At 50.7% G+C, this 15,340-nt stretch overlaps 1 protein-coding gene and 2 non-coding genes across 3 annotated transcripts; 1 reads left to right on the plus strand and 2 right to left on the minus strand.

The window, feature by feature from the left end:
* Positions 1-1,645: 1,645 nt before the first annotated feature.
* TRNAW-CCA (transfer RNA tryptophan (anticodon CCA)) lies at positions 1,646-1,717 on the minus strand. The gene has a single exon. It is a non-coding gene; the product is annotated as a tRNA-Trp (tRNA).
* Positions 1,718-2,894: 1,177 nt separating this feature from the next.
* On the minus strand, positions 2,895-2,966 carry TRNAW-CCA (transfer RNA tryptophan (anticodon CCA)). Its single transcript has one exon. It is a non-coding gene; the product is annotated as a tRNA-Trp (tRNA).
* A 3,530-nt stretch (positions 2,967-6,496) lies between these two features.
* On the plus strand, positions 6,497-14,519 carry ATP5MF (ATP synthase membrane subunit f). Its single transcript, XM_008018653.3, has 4 exons — positions 6,497-6,623; positions 12,519-12,626; positions 13,446-13,562; positions 14,351-14,519. Exons 1-4 carry the CDS (start codon positions 6,611-6,613, stop codon positions 14,377-14,379), a joined length of 267 nt encoding a protein of 88 aa, XP_008016844.1. The 5' UTR covers positions 6,497-6,610; the 3' UTR covers positions 14,380-14,519.
* The last annotated feature ends 821 nt before the right edge of the window (positions 14,520-15,340 follow it).

The following is a 15,340-nucleotide window of genomic DNA, read 5'->3' on the forward strand; positions in this document are numbered from 1 at the left end:
CCAACATGGTGAAACCCCGATTCTACTAAAAATAAAAAAAAATTAGCAGGGCGTGGTGGCGCGCGCCTGTAGTCCCAGCTACTCGGGAGGCTGAGGCAGGAGAATCACTTGAACTCGGGAGGCGGAGCTTGCAGTGAGCCAAGATCCGGCCACTGCACTCCAGCCTGGGCGACAGAGCGAGACTCCATCTCAAAAAAAAAAAAAAAAAAAAAATTAGATTTTAATTAGAGGGATAATTGTGTGACTTATGTAAATTACCCCCAAAATAAAATTTTAATGTGAGTAAGGAGTTAATTTTTCCTTTTTTTTTTTTTTTTTTTTTTTTTTTTTGAGACGGAGTCTGGCTTTGTTGACCAGGCTGGAGTGCAGTGGCGCTATCTCGGCTCACTGCAAGCTCCTCCTCCCGGGTTCACGCCATTCTGCCTCAGCGTCCTCAGTAGCTGGGCCTACAGGCGCCCGTCACCATGCCCGGCTACTTTTTTGTGTGTGTTTTTAGTAGAGATGGGGTTTCACCATGTTGGCCAGGCTGGTCTTGAACTCCTGACCTCAAGTGATCCGCCTGCCTCGGGCCTCCCAAGTTTGTTTGTTTTTTACTTCTAAAACAACAAAACAGGCCGGGCGCGGTGGCTCAAGCCTGTAATCCCAGTACTTTGGGAGGCCGAGACGGGCGGATCACGAGATCAGGAGATCCAGACCATCCTGGCTAACACAGTGAAACCCTGTCTCTACTAAAAAACACACACAAAAAAACTAGCCGGGCGAGGTAGTGGGTGCCTGTAGTCCCAGCTACTCTGGAGGCTGAGGCAGGAGAATGGCATAAACCTGGGAGGCGGAGCTTGCAGTGAGCTGAGCTCCGGCCAGCCACTGCACTCCAGGCTGGGTGACAGAGCGAGACTCCGTCTCAAAAAAAAACAAAACAGGACACATCTGCAGAACGTGCAGGTTTGTTACATGTGCCATGGTGGTTTGCTGCACCTATTGACCCGTGCTCTAAGTTCCCTACTGTTACCTGGGACTCCCCAACAGGCCCAGGTGTGTGTTGTTACCCTCTCTGTGTCCATGCGTTCTCAGTATTCAACTCCCACTTGTGAATGAGAACATGCTGTGTTTGGTTTTCTGTTCCTGTGTTAGTTTGCTGAGGCTGATGACATCCAGCTTCATCTGTGTCCCTGCAAAGGACAGGATCTCATTCCTTTTAATGGCTGCTTAGTATTCCATGATGTGTATGTACCACATTTTCTTTATCCAGTATACCATTGATGGGCATTTGGGTTGGTTCCATGTCTTTGCTATTATAAATAGTGTTGCAATAAACAGATGTGTGTTGGCCGAGCACAGTGGCTCACGCCTGTAATTCCAGCACTTTAGGAGGTCAAGGCAGGCAGATTACTTGAGATCAGGAGTTTGAGACCAGCCTGGTCAACATGGTGAAACCCTGTCTCAACTAAAATACAAAAATTAGCCAGGCATGGTGGCAGGAGTATGTAATCCCAGCTACTCAGGAGGCTGAGGCAGGAGAATCGCTTGAACCCAGGAGGCAGAGGCTGCAGTGAGCCAAAATTGTGCCATTGTCCTCCAGTCTGGGAGACAGAGTGAGACTCTGTAAATAGACTGTACCATTGTACTCCAGCCTGGGCGACAGCTGTGACCCTAACGTGATTTGAACACGCAACCTTCTGATCTGGAGTCAGATGCGCTACCGTTGTGCCACAAGGTCTTGGAAATGTAGGTTTTTTGTGCTTTAGATGGACCCTATTTCAGCAGTTGTCAGGTGTAGTGACCAGTATAGTTTTTTTTAACTATCCTTTAATTAATTAATTAATTAATTAATTAAAAATACAAGAGTTGGGATCTTGCCGTGTTGCCCAGACTGGTCTCGAACTCCTGGGCTCAAGCGATCCTCCCATCTCAGACTCCCAAAGTTCTGGGATTACAGGCATGAGCCATCCCACCTGACTCCTGTTGCTTTAACAGAAAACGGGAACACTCAGTGCTCCAGGTTCGAGACATTTGAACATAGGGAAAGCAGTGAGGTCAGGCCTGGCCACCTGTAGGCAGAGGACAAGGAACTCAGTCCAGCAGGTCGTTCCAGGAATACGAATGTGGGGAGGGAGCCGGATGACAGGTCAGGCCAGCGCAGTCCTGTAGGAGTTGCTCGGGGAAGACTACTGACTTCCTCCTCATTTGTTTTGAATAAAGCTTTCTCCTAGTGGCGCTTGAACTTCAAATGCTGGAGATCAGGCTGCACCACCAACGCTTTTCCAAGGACAGCAGCGCCCCCAGGGTGGGCGGGTAGTTTCTGGATTGGGAAGGCAACTATTTACTGAGATCTGAACCGTTTTATTTATTTTTTCAGTTAGAGACAGCGTCTCACCTTGTCACCCAGGTTGGAGTGTAGTGGCACAATGATAGCTCACTACAGCCTCAACCTCCCGCACTCAAGGGATCCTCCCGCCTCAGTCTCCTAAGCAACAGCTGGGACTACAGGTATGCGCCACCACATCTGGCGTTGTTGTTTTTGTTTTTGTTGTTTTGTTTTGCTTTTTTGAGAGAGTTTTGCTATGTTGCCCAGGCTGGTCTTGAACTCCTGGGCTCAAGCAATCCGCCCGCCTCAGCCTCCCAAAGTGCTCCTGCACTGTTTTAAGGTCCTATCTGAAGTCCTGTGAATGTACTATCTGAAGCACAGTCCCGATAAATCCTGCTACAGATGTGAACAGCACGACCTAAATATTGGCTCTGAATTTTTCCTCACGCTTTAGCTAAGGTGCTGGTCCACTGCTGAGGTACCTATGCAAAGAAATCTTTAGGACTGGAGAACAGAAAATACAGTGTCCAACGTTAGCGGCAAGACGTCTATATAACTCCTGGTGGCTAAAGAAAGGGATGATCATGTTTGACCCCGACGTGACTTGAACACGCAACCTTCTGATCTGGAGTCAGACGCGCTACCGTTGCGCCACGAGGTCTTGGAAGCATAAGTTTTTTGTGCTTTAGATGGACCCTATTTCAGCAGTTGTCAGGTGTAGCGACCAGTATAGTTTTTTTTTACTATCCTTTTATTATGGTTTGGGATTGACTAAGAGTTCTTTCCCTTTTGTAATGCAGCTATTCGGAGGGAAGTGTAAAAGTAAACGAAACAGGATAGAAACAGATGCCACCACGGGGTTCGTAAATAATCCTCTTCTCATTCGGGAAAATTCACCTCCCTCAGGCTATGGAGTCTCCTAAGGAGAAATGTATGGGAAGCCACAGTGGAAAATGACAAAGTGCAGCTTAGCGGAGAAGGCTGGGGCGGGGTTGTGAGGGATTCGGATTTTCTTCTCCCCAGCCCTCTGCACGGGGAACACTAAGAATTTGCACGTGAGCCAGATCAACAAAAGAGTACTATGTTCAGGCCGGGCGCGGTGGTTTACGCCTGTAATCCCAGCACTTTGGGTGGCCGAGGCTAAGCGGATCACCTGAGGCCAAGAGTTCGAGACCAGCCTGGCCAACATGGTGACTCCCCATCTCTACTAAAAATATAAAAATTAGCCAGGCGTGGTGGCGGGCGCCTGTAATCCCAGCTACCCGGGAGGCAGGAAAATCGCTTGAACCCGGAAGGCGGAGGTACAGTGAGCCGAGATCGTGCCATTCCACTCCAGCCTGGGCGACAGAGCGAGACTCCGCCTCAAAAAAAAAAAAAAAAAAAAAAGTATATTTGGAATAATCTGCTCCCTTCAACCCACCCCCACCTTCCCTGAAACAACCCCAGTTCGTTAACTAAAACCTTGGCATTTATAGGTATACAATCACAGCTCCTGCGCCCTCAGCCCTTCCATCCGCCCCAGGAGATCGGGCATCGCGTCGCTTCCCTCCGGCCTCTTCCCGGGCCTTCCAGGATTCCAGTGTGCGGATCCTGGGCTCTGGCGGCTCCTGCGTCCCCGCGAGTGTCCAATGCCAGGTGGGGAAAAGACGGGGGCGCGGGTGCCACCGGCCACTCCTGACTTTCGCTGCTCTCCTGCGCGGCCCACGGACCAGCAGCCCCCTCAGCTTCCCCTCCCACAGCCCTCAAGTCCATCCGCACCCGGAGGCTGCCTCTTCCCGGACACAGTGCAGTCAGGTCTCTTCGGTCCCTCATAGTCTTCCAGGTCCCCTTCTCGCACCTCCGCAGAAGGCGCGCGCTGCCCGCTCTCTATGCCCTCCCCTCCCAGAACAGACCTTAAGTCAGACCCTCAGGCCAGACTTGGCACCGCTGAGTCAAACAAAGCAGTGAAACTTACGACTTCCTAGGTGGACCAGGAAGGTCCCCAGGCCGAATTCCTGCCCCACGGAGGACCTGACACCTGGGGTCCAGTAGACCCCATCCCTGATCCCTCCTGCGGGGCCATCTGCCCCAGCCCCAGGGAGTGGGAGTTACACAGGTCCTGGGGCGATGGGCAGGGTTTTCCCCGGGGGTTCAGTTGCTTAGGGACGCAGCCCAAGGCGGGTTATAAACTCCTAAGACTACATTATACCTGCATTATACCATGGATGGTCAACAGGCGTGAAACTTTTGAAGATAGAGTTCAAGGGCGCATGGAACCGTTGAGAACACTCCAACTGCGCTACACTACTATATTTGCCCGGGTTTCTTTGTTTGGAGACAAGTTCTCACTCCATCGCCCAGGCTGCAGTGCAGTGGCCCCATCTCTGCTCACTGCAACCTCCGCCTCCCAGGTTTAAGCAATTCTCCTGCCTCAGCCTCTGGAGTAGCTGGAATGACAGGCGCGCATCACCAAGCTTGGCTACTTTTTGTATTTTTAGCAGAGACGAGGTTTCACCATGTTGACCAGGCTGGTCTTGAACTCCTGACCTCAGGTGATCTGTGCACCTTGACCTCCCAAGTGCTGGGATTACAGGCGTGAACCACCGCGGCCAGCCTGGTTTTTTGTTTGTTTTGTTTTGTTTTTCCCAGATGGAGTCTCGCTCTGTCGCCCAAGCTGGAGGGCAGTGGCTTGACCTCCGCTAACTGCAACCTCCACCTCCTGGGTTCAAGTGATTTTCCTGCCTCAGCCTCCCAAGTAGCTGGGATTACAGCGCCCGCCACCGCGCTCAGCTAATTTTTTTCCTATTTTCACCACGTTGGCCAGGCTGGTCTTAAACTCCTGACCTCAAGTAATTCGCCCACCTCTGCCTCCCAAAGTGCTAGGATTACATGCGTGAACCACTGCACCCGGGTTTTTTTTTTTTTAAACCATTTTTGATTCCCACTGGAGATGCTGGCCATGCTTCCACACACCTATAATTGTATATGTGATTTTCACTGCCTGGGGAGAAGGGGAGTAGACATGGACCAACCCTACAATGGCACCTCTGAAACAAGAAATGTAGCAGAATGAACTGAACGAGGGTGGTGGTGACCGCAAGACCTGCTCTGGAGGTTGTTTTAAAAATCGGAGGCCCAGCGGGCAGTGTCTCACGCTTGTAATCCCAGCACTTTGGGAGGCCGAAGCCGGCGGATCACGAGGTCGGGAGTTCCAGAGGAGTCTGGCTAACATAATGAAACCCCGGTTTCTACTAAAAATACAAAAAATAGCCGGGTGTGGTGGCGCGCGCCAGTAATCCCAGCTACTCCGGAGGTTGAGGCAGGAGAATCGCTTGAACCCGGGAGGCGGAGGTTGTGGTGAGCACAGGTCACACCACTGCACTCCAGCCTGGGCAACGGACCGAGACTCTGTCTAATAAACAAACAAATAAATAAATAAGTAAAATAAAATAAATCAAAATTGAAGTAGGCCGGGCAGTGTGGTTCATGCCGGCAATTCCAGTACTTTGGGAGGCGAAGTGGGAGGAACGCTGGAGGCCAGGAGTTTAAGGCCAGTCTGGGCAACATAGAGAGATCCCATCTCTACAAAACATAATTAGCTGGGCATGGTGGTGTGTACCTGTGGTTCCAGCTACTTCGGAAGTGGAAGAAGAATGCTTGAGGCCAGGAGTTCAAGACCAGCCTGAGCAAAATAGAGACCCTCTACCCCCACTCCTCACCACACTGTTTCCACCAAAAAAAAAAAAAAAAAAAAAGAAAAGCTGGGAGTGGTGGTGTGCGCCTGTAGTCCTAGCTACTTGGGAGGCTGAGGTGGGTGGATTGCTTGACCCTGGGAGTTCGAGGCTGCAGTTAGCCGTGATGGAGCCACTGTCTGAAAAGTAAACGCTCTGTCTGAAAAGTAAAAAATAAAAATAAAAATAGACTGGGCTTGGTGGCTCACGCCTGTAATCCCAGCACTTTGGGAGGCCGAGGCAGGGCGGGGGGAGATCACGTGAGGCCAGGAGTTGGAGACCAGCCTAGCCAACATGGTGAAACCCTGTCTCTACTAAAAATACAAAACTTAGCCTGCCGTGCTGGTGAGCGCCTGTTGTCCCTTTTAAGGTAGGGAGGCCAGGCTGAGACGCCCCCTCTCTCTAACTGCAGGACCCTCGGATTTTTGCTCTCCAGGCACCTCGCCCTTCGCTTCATGGCCCTCTAGTAGTTCCAGGGTGTGCGCAGTTGTGACCTGCTTCCCGTGAGCCTCTGCTCTACGCTCCCGGATGGAGCGTGCATTTGCTACCCTTCAGCTCTCGCGCGGCCAGGCACAGCGGACACCAGGACTCCAAGATGGCGTCAGTCGGTGAGTGTCAGGCCTCGGGTAAGGCTGTTTGGATTCCGTGGTGGAAATAGGAGCCAGGGTCCACGCTCCAAAGCCGCACTGGGACAGAAGGAACCTGCGGAGCTGCCTGCTCTTCGCTCGGGGACTTCGCCACGACCTCAGGCGCGCGAGACCCTACTTTAGGGTATTACGCTGCCCGACCCCCTTCCGCCCGCCCAGCCGCGCCTTTCTGCTGCCCAGGACCCGTGCCAACCGGGTTAGGCGTGGAGGGTGAAGGCAGCTGGGGCACGCGCTTCTGGGTTTGGGAATGCGCCGCCTTGGGCCTTGCGTCCCTCTTTCCGCTAAGAAATAGCCGCCTCCCTGTGCGGCTGCTACCCAGTTGCTTTGCACTTGAATGGTACGCGCAGCTTCTGCCCTTCTTTCCAAAGCTTACGCTTAATGTTCCAGTGGGAGCTCAGGACTAGGACTGTGCCTGATACCATGTAAGGTTCGATGCATATGTGTTGAATAGGCTCAGAGAAGTGGGGTGACCTGTTCAAGGTCACAACTCGTGAGAGGGCTGAGCTAGTATTCAAACCTGACTGAGGCTTCGTGGTAAATGAGCTTTATTCTCTAGGACGGGCTTATGTCAGCCCGTCATATGGGTTTTCAGTGACACCCATATGTAAATCGCTACATTCATCCAGCTGTGCACACTCATGATTTTTGTTTGTTTCTGAAATAGGGCTAAACCGTGTTTTACTCCTAGATGCTCCATAGTAGCCTTGTCAGCAAGTCCTTGTTGGGAAAGTCTATCCCATTTTACAGATCAGGAAAATAACCGTTCGGGATGTGGTGTGGCCTCTCTGAGGTCACACAGCCTGATAGTGGCAGAGTTTTTATTAACTCATGTGTGTCTTAGCTCAGTTTCTGTATTTTTTCTTTATTATTATTATTTTTTTGAGACGGAGTTTCGCTCTTGTTGCCCAGGGTGGAGTGCAATGATGCGATCTCGGCTCACTGCAACCTGAGTTCAAGCGATTCTCCAGCCTCAGCCTCCGGAGTAGCTGCGATTACAGGCGTCGGCCACCATGCCCGGCTAATTTTTGTGGTTTTAGTACAGACAGGGTTTCACCATGTTGGCCAGGCTGGTCTCGAACTGCTGACCTCAGGTGATCCACCTACCTTGGCCTCCCAAAGTGCTGGGATTGCAGGTGTGAGCCACCGTGTCCACCTGGCCCAGTTTCTATATTCTTTTTTTTTTTTTTTTTTTGGACATAGAGTCTGACGCTGTCGCCCAGGCTGGAGTGCAGTGGCTGATCTCAGCTCACTGCAACCTCTGCCTCCCTGGTTCAAGTGATTCTGCTGCCTCAGCCTCCCGAGTAGCAGGGATTACAGGCATGCAGCAATAAGTACACCCGGCCCCTTTTTTTTTTTTTTTGTATTTTTAGTAGAGACGGAGTTTCGCCACAGTGGTCAGGCTGGTCTCAAACTCTTGACCTCAAGTGATTCACCTGCCTTGGCCTCCCAAAGTGTTGGGATTACAGGCGTGAGCCACCGCACCTGACCTCTGTTTTTTTTTTTTTTTTTTTTGAGATGGAGTCTTGCTTTGTTGTACAGGCTGGAGTGCAGTGGCATGATCTCTAGCTGGATGTACAGGCGCGCACCACCACACCTGCCTAATTTTTGTATTTTTAGTAGAGACGGGGTTTCACCATGTTAGTGAGGCTGGTCTCGAACTCCCGACTCCAGCCGGCCTCTGTATTGTTAATCTCAACCTGAAGAAGAGAAGAGGGCTTCAGAAAAGATGAGAGGGAAGCTCTTTTCCCCTCAGTAAAATGGGCATATTCGTCATACACGGTAGTTGTGTTAAGGAGACAACCTGTGAAAAGCGAACACTGGGGCATTGTGTCTAAACATAGGGCTGTGGTCAAGAGCTCTGGACTAAGGAGCAATCCATTTAGTACCTGAAAGACATTTGGAACACTGCCTGGCCCACAGTGAGTACTCAGTTGGTGTGAGCTGGTCATCCCAGCCTTTACTTTGTGACCTTAAGGCAGGGTCATGTCACGTGCCTGGCCTATTCAGCATCACCCCAGTGAAGAAATTGGAGTCCATGTCTCTTAGGTACTGTATTGATGATCTTTTAGGTTGTGTCTGTCACCAGAGTACAAAGACAGTATTTCATGAGCACATAAAGTGAGGGAAATACGAATTAGCAGCAGTAGATAAGATCAGAGGTTGGCAAACTATGGCCAGTGAGTTGGATTTCCTGTGGCCTCTTTTTGTCTGGCCATGAGCTCAGAATGGTGGTTTTGTTTTTGTTTTTGTTTTTTATTTTTATTTATTTATTTTTTGAGACGGAGTCTTGCTTTTGTCGCCCAGGCTGGAGTGCAATGGCATGATCTCGGCTCACTGCAACCTCCACTTCCCAGGTTCAAGCGATTCTCCTGCCTCAGCCTCCCAAGTAGCTGGGATTACAGGTGCCCGCCACCATACCCTACTAATTTTTGTGTTTTTAGTAGAGATGGGGTTTTGCCATGTTGGCTAGGCTGGTTGCCTCGGCCTCCCACAGTGCTGATATTACAGACAGGAGCCACCACGCTGGGCCCAGAATGGTTTTTTGTTTTTATTTTATTTATTTATTTATTATAGAGATGGGGTCTCAAACTCCTGGCCTCAAGCGATCCTCCCATCTCGGCCAAAGTGTTGGGATTGCTGGCGTAGGCCACTGCATTGGGCCGTTTTCTGTTTTTAAAAAGATGGTTTAAAAATAAAATAGACTATGCTATGGAGACCTTATGTGGCCTGCAAAGCCCAAAATCTTTCTTCTCTGGACAACCCCCAGGCTGGATTTAGCACTCAGGAGAGAGTGTCATTTCCACGTGGCTTCATAGTAATGAACAGTATGCTTCCTCTCAAGGATCTGTGGTGGTTCTACAACCATTACTGAGAATCTGTCGTATACCAAGAAGTGGGGATATTCCCATCTTCAGGTAGCTCATAATCAGGCGGAAAGGCGGTAATAGTTCTCATTTACATAGTACTGAGGGCCAAGTACCAAGGATTTCACAAAGGAGGAAACTGAGAAGGAGTAGTACCCTGCCCAAGGGCACACACCTACAAAATGGCACTAAACCCAGAAACCTGACCCCAGGGTCTGCTCTGCCTCTGAACTCTACTGTCTCTCTCTACGTGAGCCAATGATTGCAGATGGAAGCTTCAGTGCTGCAGAGGAGTGGGTGTGTGTAGAGTGGGGGTGGGAATTTGAATAGGGCAACCAAGGACTGAGGCCTTCCTCTGCCTTCCAGTAAAAGAGAAATTCGTGGAATAAGTATAGATGCATCTGGGATGAACTGGATAGTCGCTTGCAGTGGTGCGATCTTGGCTCACTGCAACCTCTACCTCCCGGGTTTAAGCAATTCTCCTGCCTCAGCCTCCCGAGTAACTGGGACTACAGGCATGCGCCACCATGCCCAGCTAATTTTTGTATTTTTAGTAGAGACGAGGTTTTACTATGTTGGCCAGGCTGGTCTTGAACTCTTGACCTCGTGATCTGCTCGCCTTGGCCTCCCACAGTGCTGGGATTACAGGCGTGAGCTGCTGCGCCCGGCCAAATGTATTAGGTTTGCTTTTGTTTTGTTTTGTTTTGTTTTTTGAGACAGAGACTCGCTCTGTTGCCCAGGCTGGAGTGCAGTAGCAGGATCTCCGCTCACTGCAAGCTCCACTTCCCAGGTTCACGCCATTCTCCTGCCTCAGCCTCCTGAGTAGCTGGGACTACAGGCACCTGCCACCACGCCTGACTGATTTTTTTGTTTTTTTTTAAGTATCGATGAGGTTTCACCATGTTAGCCAGGATGGTCTTCGATTTCCTGACCTCGTGGTCCTCTTGCCTCGGCCTCCCAAAGTGCTGGGATTATAGGCGTGAGCCACCGTGCCCAGCCCCAAATGTGTTAGTTTTAAGGAAACACCCTTGTCTTCATAATACAGAGATAGAACTAGGGAGAAAAACAAGTTGTGAATTGTTGGCTTTTTTCTCCTGTGATGTGCCAGACTCCATGCCAGCCTCTGAACATGGTTATGAGATGCAGAATATGTCTGCATAGTTTATGTGAATGTGAAAAAATGGCTTCACTGGATCAGGAAGTGAGTTTTCTGGCTTCGTGCGGTGGCTCACGCCTGTAATCCTAGCACTTTGGGAGGCCGAGGCGGGCAGATTGCCTGAGGTCAGGAGTTCAAGACCAGCCTGGCCAACATGGTGAAACCCCATCTCTACTAAAAATACAAAATTAGCTGTGTGTCATGGCTCATGCCTGTAGTCCCTGCTACTCAGAAGGCTGAGGCAGGAGAATCGCTAGAACCAGGAGGCGGAGGTTGCAGTGAGCCAAGATCGTGCCACTGCACTCCAGCCTGGGCAAGTGCAGTGGCGCGATCTCATGGTGCAGTTTCACTGTGTTGGCCAGGCTGGTCTCAAACTCCTGATGTCAGGTGATCTGCCTGCCTTGGCCTCCCAAAGTGCTGGGATTACAGCTGTGAACCACTGTGCCCGGCCTCCCTCAGCAGACTCTTGAGGCTGGTCCTGACAGAGCTTTAGTCTTTCCTTTGATCCCAAAATGGAGAAGAAATCCTTGGAATGATTTAATCTGGCTCCTCTTGTGGCTATCTTTGAGAAGGCACCGTGGTCCTAGACTCTTTGCCCTCAATAGGACACCTGCTAAAAGCTTTTTAAAACTGATCATTAGCTGGGTGTGGTGGCACACACCTGTAGTCCCAGCTGTTCAGGAGGTTGAGGCAGGAGGATCACTTCAGTCCAGGAAGCTCAGTGAGGCTGCAGTGAGCTGTGATCACACCTGTGCATAACCACTGCACTCCAGCCTGGGTAATGGAGCGAGACCCTGTCTCTTAAAAATAAATAAATAAATAAATAAATAAAATCTTTGCAGGGAGAACAGGGGAGACCATTCCTTCCTTAAGTGCATCTCCTTGACACCCACAGGCCCACCCACTCCCTGGCCCTCCGTGGTCTCCTGGGCCCAAATGTGAGGACAGTGCAGTGTCAGCCAGGAATTCTTCTGATTCCTTGTTCTCAGGCTCCCATTGGAATATGGTCTGGGGCCGTTCAGTCATTTGGAGTGGTTTTTCCTAAGTCAGTTGACTTCTCGGAATGTGTAATCTCTTATTTTTATCTCTGGAAATTGTTGGCGTCTGTGGTCCCAGGATGCTGGAGGTGGAAATTCCTTGGGTTTCTTTCATTATACTTGCTCGGGCTGGCCCATCTGGGGAGGCTGGCAGCTGTGTGAACCCAGATGCTCTTTGAAGCCCTTCCCCAGTAAACAAGTACATCAAGTCTGAGTGAGACACTTGGGGCCACCGTCATGCCGCTCTCCTTCCACATCCCCTCTAGTATGTTCTCCAGGCACACATCCCCAGGGTTGGACAGGACACTCTCATATTGGCTTCAGGGACGTGGGGGGCCAGTCCTGCCCCCACGTTGTGTGTGTGACCTTGGTCACGTGGCCCAACCTCTCTGAGTCTATCCCCCCTCCCCTCCTGTAAGATAAAGGCATGAACTGCTTGTTGTGAAGATGAAATAAGCTAATAATGTCAAGTAAATGTTAGCTTTGCAGTAGTCTTTCCTGTCCTCCACGTTACTACTTTCTTCAAGACCCTTTTCTGGAGTTACTCCCAGCAAGCTGTTACTCAGACGTCCTGTTGGTTAATAAAGCTGACGCTGTAGCAGTTCTGCTATTGTGTGGACTCAGGCTTAAAATAGTGGGCTTGATGTGACGTATTTCTTTGTAATATTTTGTATGTGCAGCCTCTGTGTAATTGCATTATGCACCGTTATTGCATAGTTGAAGTAGTGGCAGGAAAGGATGCCATGTGTGTTACTGGGAGATTATTCAGTGGGTATTTTTTCTCACTCTTCCGTTTCAGTACCAGTGAAGGACAAGAAACTTCTGGAGGTCAAACTGGGGGAGCTGCCAAACTGGATCTTGACGCGGGACTTCAGCCCTAGTGGCATTCTCGGAGCATTTCGAAGAGGTCAGAGCCTTGCGGATGTGTGTAAATGAAAGCAAATCTCTGGGTCTTCAGGTCTCTTTTTGCCATGAATTAATTTGGGCGACGAAGGTCTTGTTGTCTGAAAGCAGTAAGTTATATAGAGGAGGACAGGGAGGGGTGGCTAGGCCTTGGACCTCCATGGTTGATTGGCGCTTTCAAAGGCTGGCTCTGAGATATTGCAGCCAAGAAAGTGTTTCCTATTGCTTGGAATCAGTATGTCTGCCTCTTAGAGAAATCCTAAGTCTTCTTTTAGAGGAAAATGAATTGGAACCGTAGTGGGCATTAGTCTATAATATGATGTTCACCTCCCTGCCAGAACTTCCAGGACAAATATTTGAAATGGCCTATCTTGGCTGGGTGCAGTGGCTCATTCCTGTAATCCCAGCACTTTGGGAAGCCAAGGCAGGGGGATTGCTTGAGCCAAGTTTTAGACCAGCCTAGGCAATGTGGAGAGACCCCATCTCTATAAAAAAATCACACCAGAAAAATTAGCTGGGTGTGGTGGTGCATGCCTGTAGTCCCAGCTACTCAGGAGGCGACAAGATCAAGGCCAAAGGGGAGAGGTGGAATCCAGGTGGGCCTAGTTCAGGAGCTGGTATGTGCTTATAGTTTAGGCTATGGGGATTGGAGACCTTACTGGCATTTGTGCTTGTCACCTTTATCAGCCAGTGAATGCAGGGCAAGGGGCTTAAACAGCCAGAGCAGGACTGGGTCCCTGAATGTCAGCCAGACTCAACTGTGTGCTCAACTTCACTGAAATGTGAAGCCCAGCAGGGCAATGAGCGCCTCTTGCGTTTGCAGGTTACTACCGGTACTACAACAAGTACATTAACGTGAAGAAGGGGAGCATCTCGGGGATTACCATGGTGCTGGCATGCTACGTGCTCTTCAACTACAGCATTTCCTACAAGCATCTCAGTGAGTGCCTCTGTGGCATCTTGCCTTCAGTTTCCCGAGAGAGGGTGGTGGTGACTGATTTCATTAGAGACAGCAGCCCACCTTCTTCCGAGGCTGAGAGACCTTTAGTAAATCCCTTATGTTTCCACCTAAAAGAATTGGAGGGACCTATCAGAGTACAGTATGTGGGATATTGTTTGAATGAGAAAATTGTGATGAGAACACAGGAAGATCACAATGAAGCCAGGGTAAAGAGAATACTTAGAAGCATTCTTTAAAATACAGCAGGCTCTGTGAAAATTTGGCTCGATCTTCCTAGTAGCCAGTGCAGAAAGTGAAATGAGTTGAGTGGGATAATCTGGTACCCCAGAAAAGCAGGGCTGTTTCGGCTTTGAGGCTCGAGAGGAGCTTGTCTGGTGGGAGATCGGCGGGAAGTGTTGCTGACGTCCTCTGACTAGAGTGTTTCTGACAGTGTCGTGTACACCCCCCACCCCCACCTCACTCCCACTCTGCTGCACCAGGGCGGTGCTGCCTCTGAAGGACGGGTTCTCAGGGCTGTTTGTCTGAGCAGGTGTTCCCTCTGTTCCTTCTGGAAAGAAAGCAGCTGGCCAGGTGGCAGGTTGGTTCCTGAGGTGTCTTTGTGCCCCGCCGGGTCTGCTGATTCTGCGGAGACACTGACAGGCGGGTCGTGGGTCATCTCTGAAGGGAATTCTCAGGAAGGCTTTGTGTGATCTCAGCCTGCTTCCTGTCATGCTGTGCCTTCACTGTAACCTTGTAAGATACTTACCATCTTGCCTTCCTGACTTCAGAGCACGAGCGGCACCGCAAATACCACTGAAGAGGACACGCTATGCACCACCCCCTGACCCCATGACCTTGGCCTGAGCCCCTCCGTGAGGAACACAATCTCGATCGTTGCTGAATCCTTTCATGTCCTAATGAGAATTAACCTCCAAATAAAAGATGACTGGTACGTGTGCTGCTTGCCTGCCGTAGCCGTTGTCCCATGCTCCAGGGGCTCCTGTGGCACAAGGTGGGGGGAGGTTGTCTTTCCAGGGCATTGACCTGTGAAGGCCTTTGTGGACTTCCCAGACCACCACTTGGGTTGTGTCCCAGCTCCCTGGAGGGCAGGGTGTCATCCAGACCTTCCTGCAGCAGCAGTGCCGAAGTCTGTCCCCTGCCATGAGTGCTATGGACAGGTGCATTCGCAGACACTCTGGCCTTTAGTTGGCTGACGCTTTATGGTGTAACACAAAGGCCTGTGTGCCTGAGAGTTCCAGACCCCACCCCGGTTGTCCTGTGGCTCTAGGCAGGGGATTTTTAGACGGCCCGGATGTTTTCTCATCTCATGTTTCTGCATCACCCTGGGGCATCAAGGGCTACAGGGTGAGGTGTCCCGGCACTGTCTGGAGAGACCTCAGGCAGCACTAATGCCCACGCTGCAGAGTGTGGCCCTCCAGCTGAGGAGGCTTCTCTAGCAGGCTTAGTGGGATGGGAGTGACGGGGAAAACTGAGGGGCCATGGCGACTCCTCCTCCTTCCCCTTCATCAGAGCCTCATTGGGGGTGGGATGCTGTGTTCCAGAAATGGGGGCCACCTGACATCTGAGCTGAGGTGGAGAACCTGCCTGCTGGCTCCAGAGGTCAGACTCCCAGACTTGACCAGCTGCTTGCACAAAGGCCTTCTGGGCAGCTGCACTTCCCTTTGTGAGATTGACATTTGTTGAAAGGGACAAGAAAGCTAGGCCGTGATTGCATCCAGGGTAAGAGGCTTGGCATGAGAACCTTAAGTAATGAGGCA

Source organism: Chlorocebus sabaeus, chromosome 28 (assembly GCF_047675955.1).
Source record: "Chlorocebus sabaeus isolate Y175 chromosome 28, mChlSab1.0.hap1, whole genome shotgun sequence".
Classification (NCBI taxonomy): domain Eukaryota; kingdom Metazoa; phylum Chordata; class Mammalia; order Primates; family Cercopithecidae; genus Chlorocebus; species Chlorocebus sabaeus.

Bases quoted from the DNA above. Each gene is read 5' to 3' on its own strand.
- ATP5MF (XM_008018653.3), top strand. The intron at 12,627-13,445 runs GTCAGAGCCTTG...TTGCGTTTGCAG, and splicing joins TCTCGGAGCATTTCGAAGAG to GTTACTACCGGTACTACAAC. The intron at 13,563-14,350 runs GTGAGTGCCTCT...TCCTGACTTCAG, and splicing joins CATTTCCTACAAGCATCTCA to AGCACGAGCGGCACCGCAAA.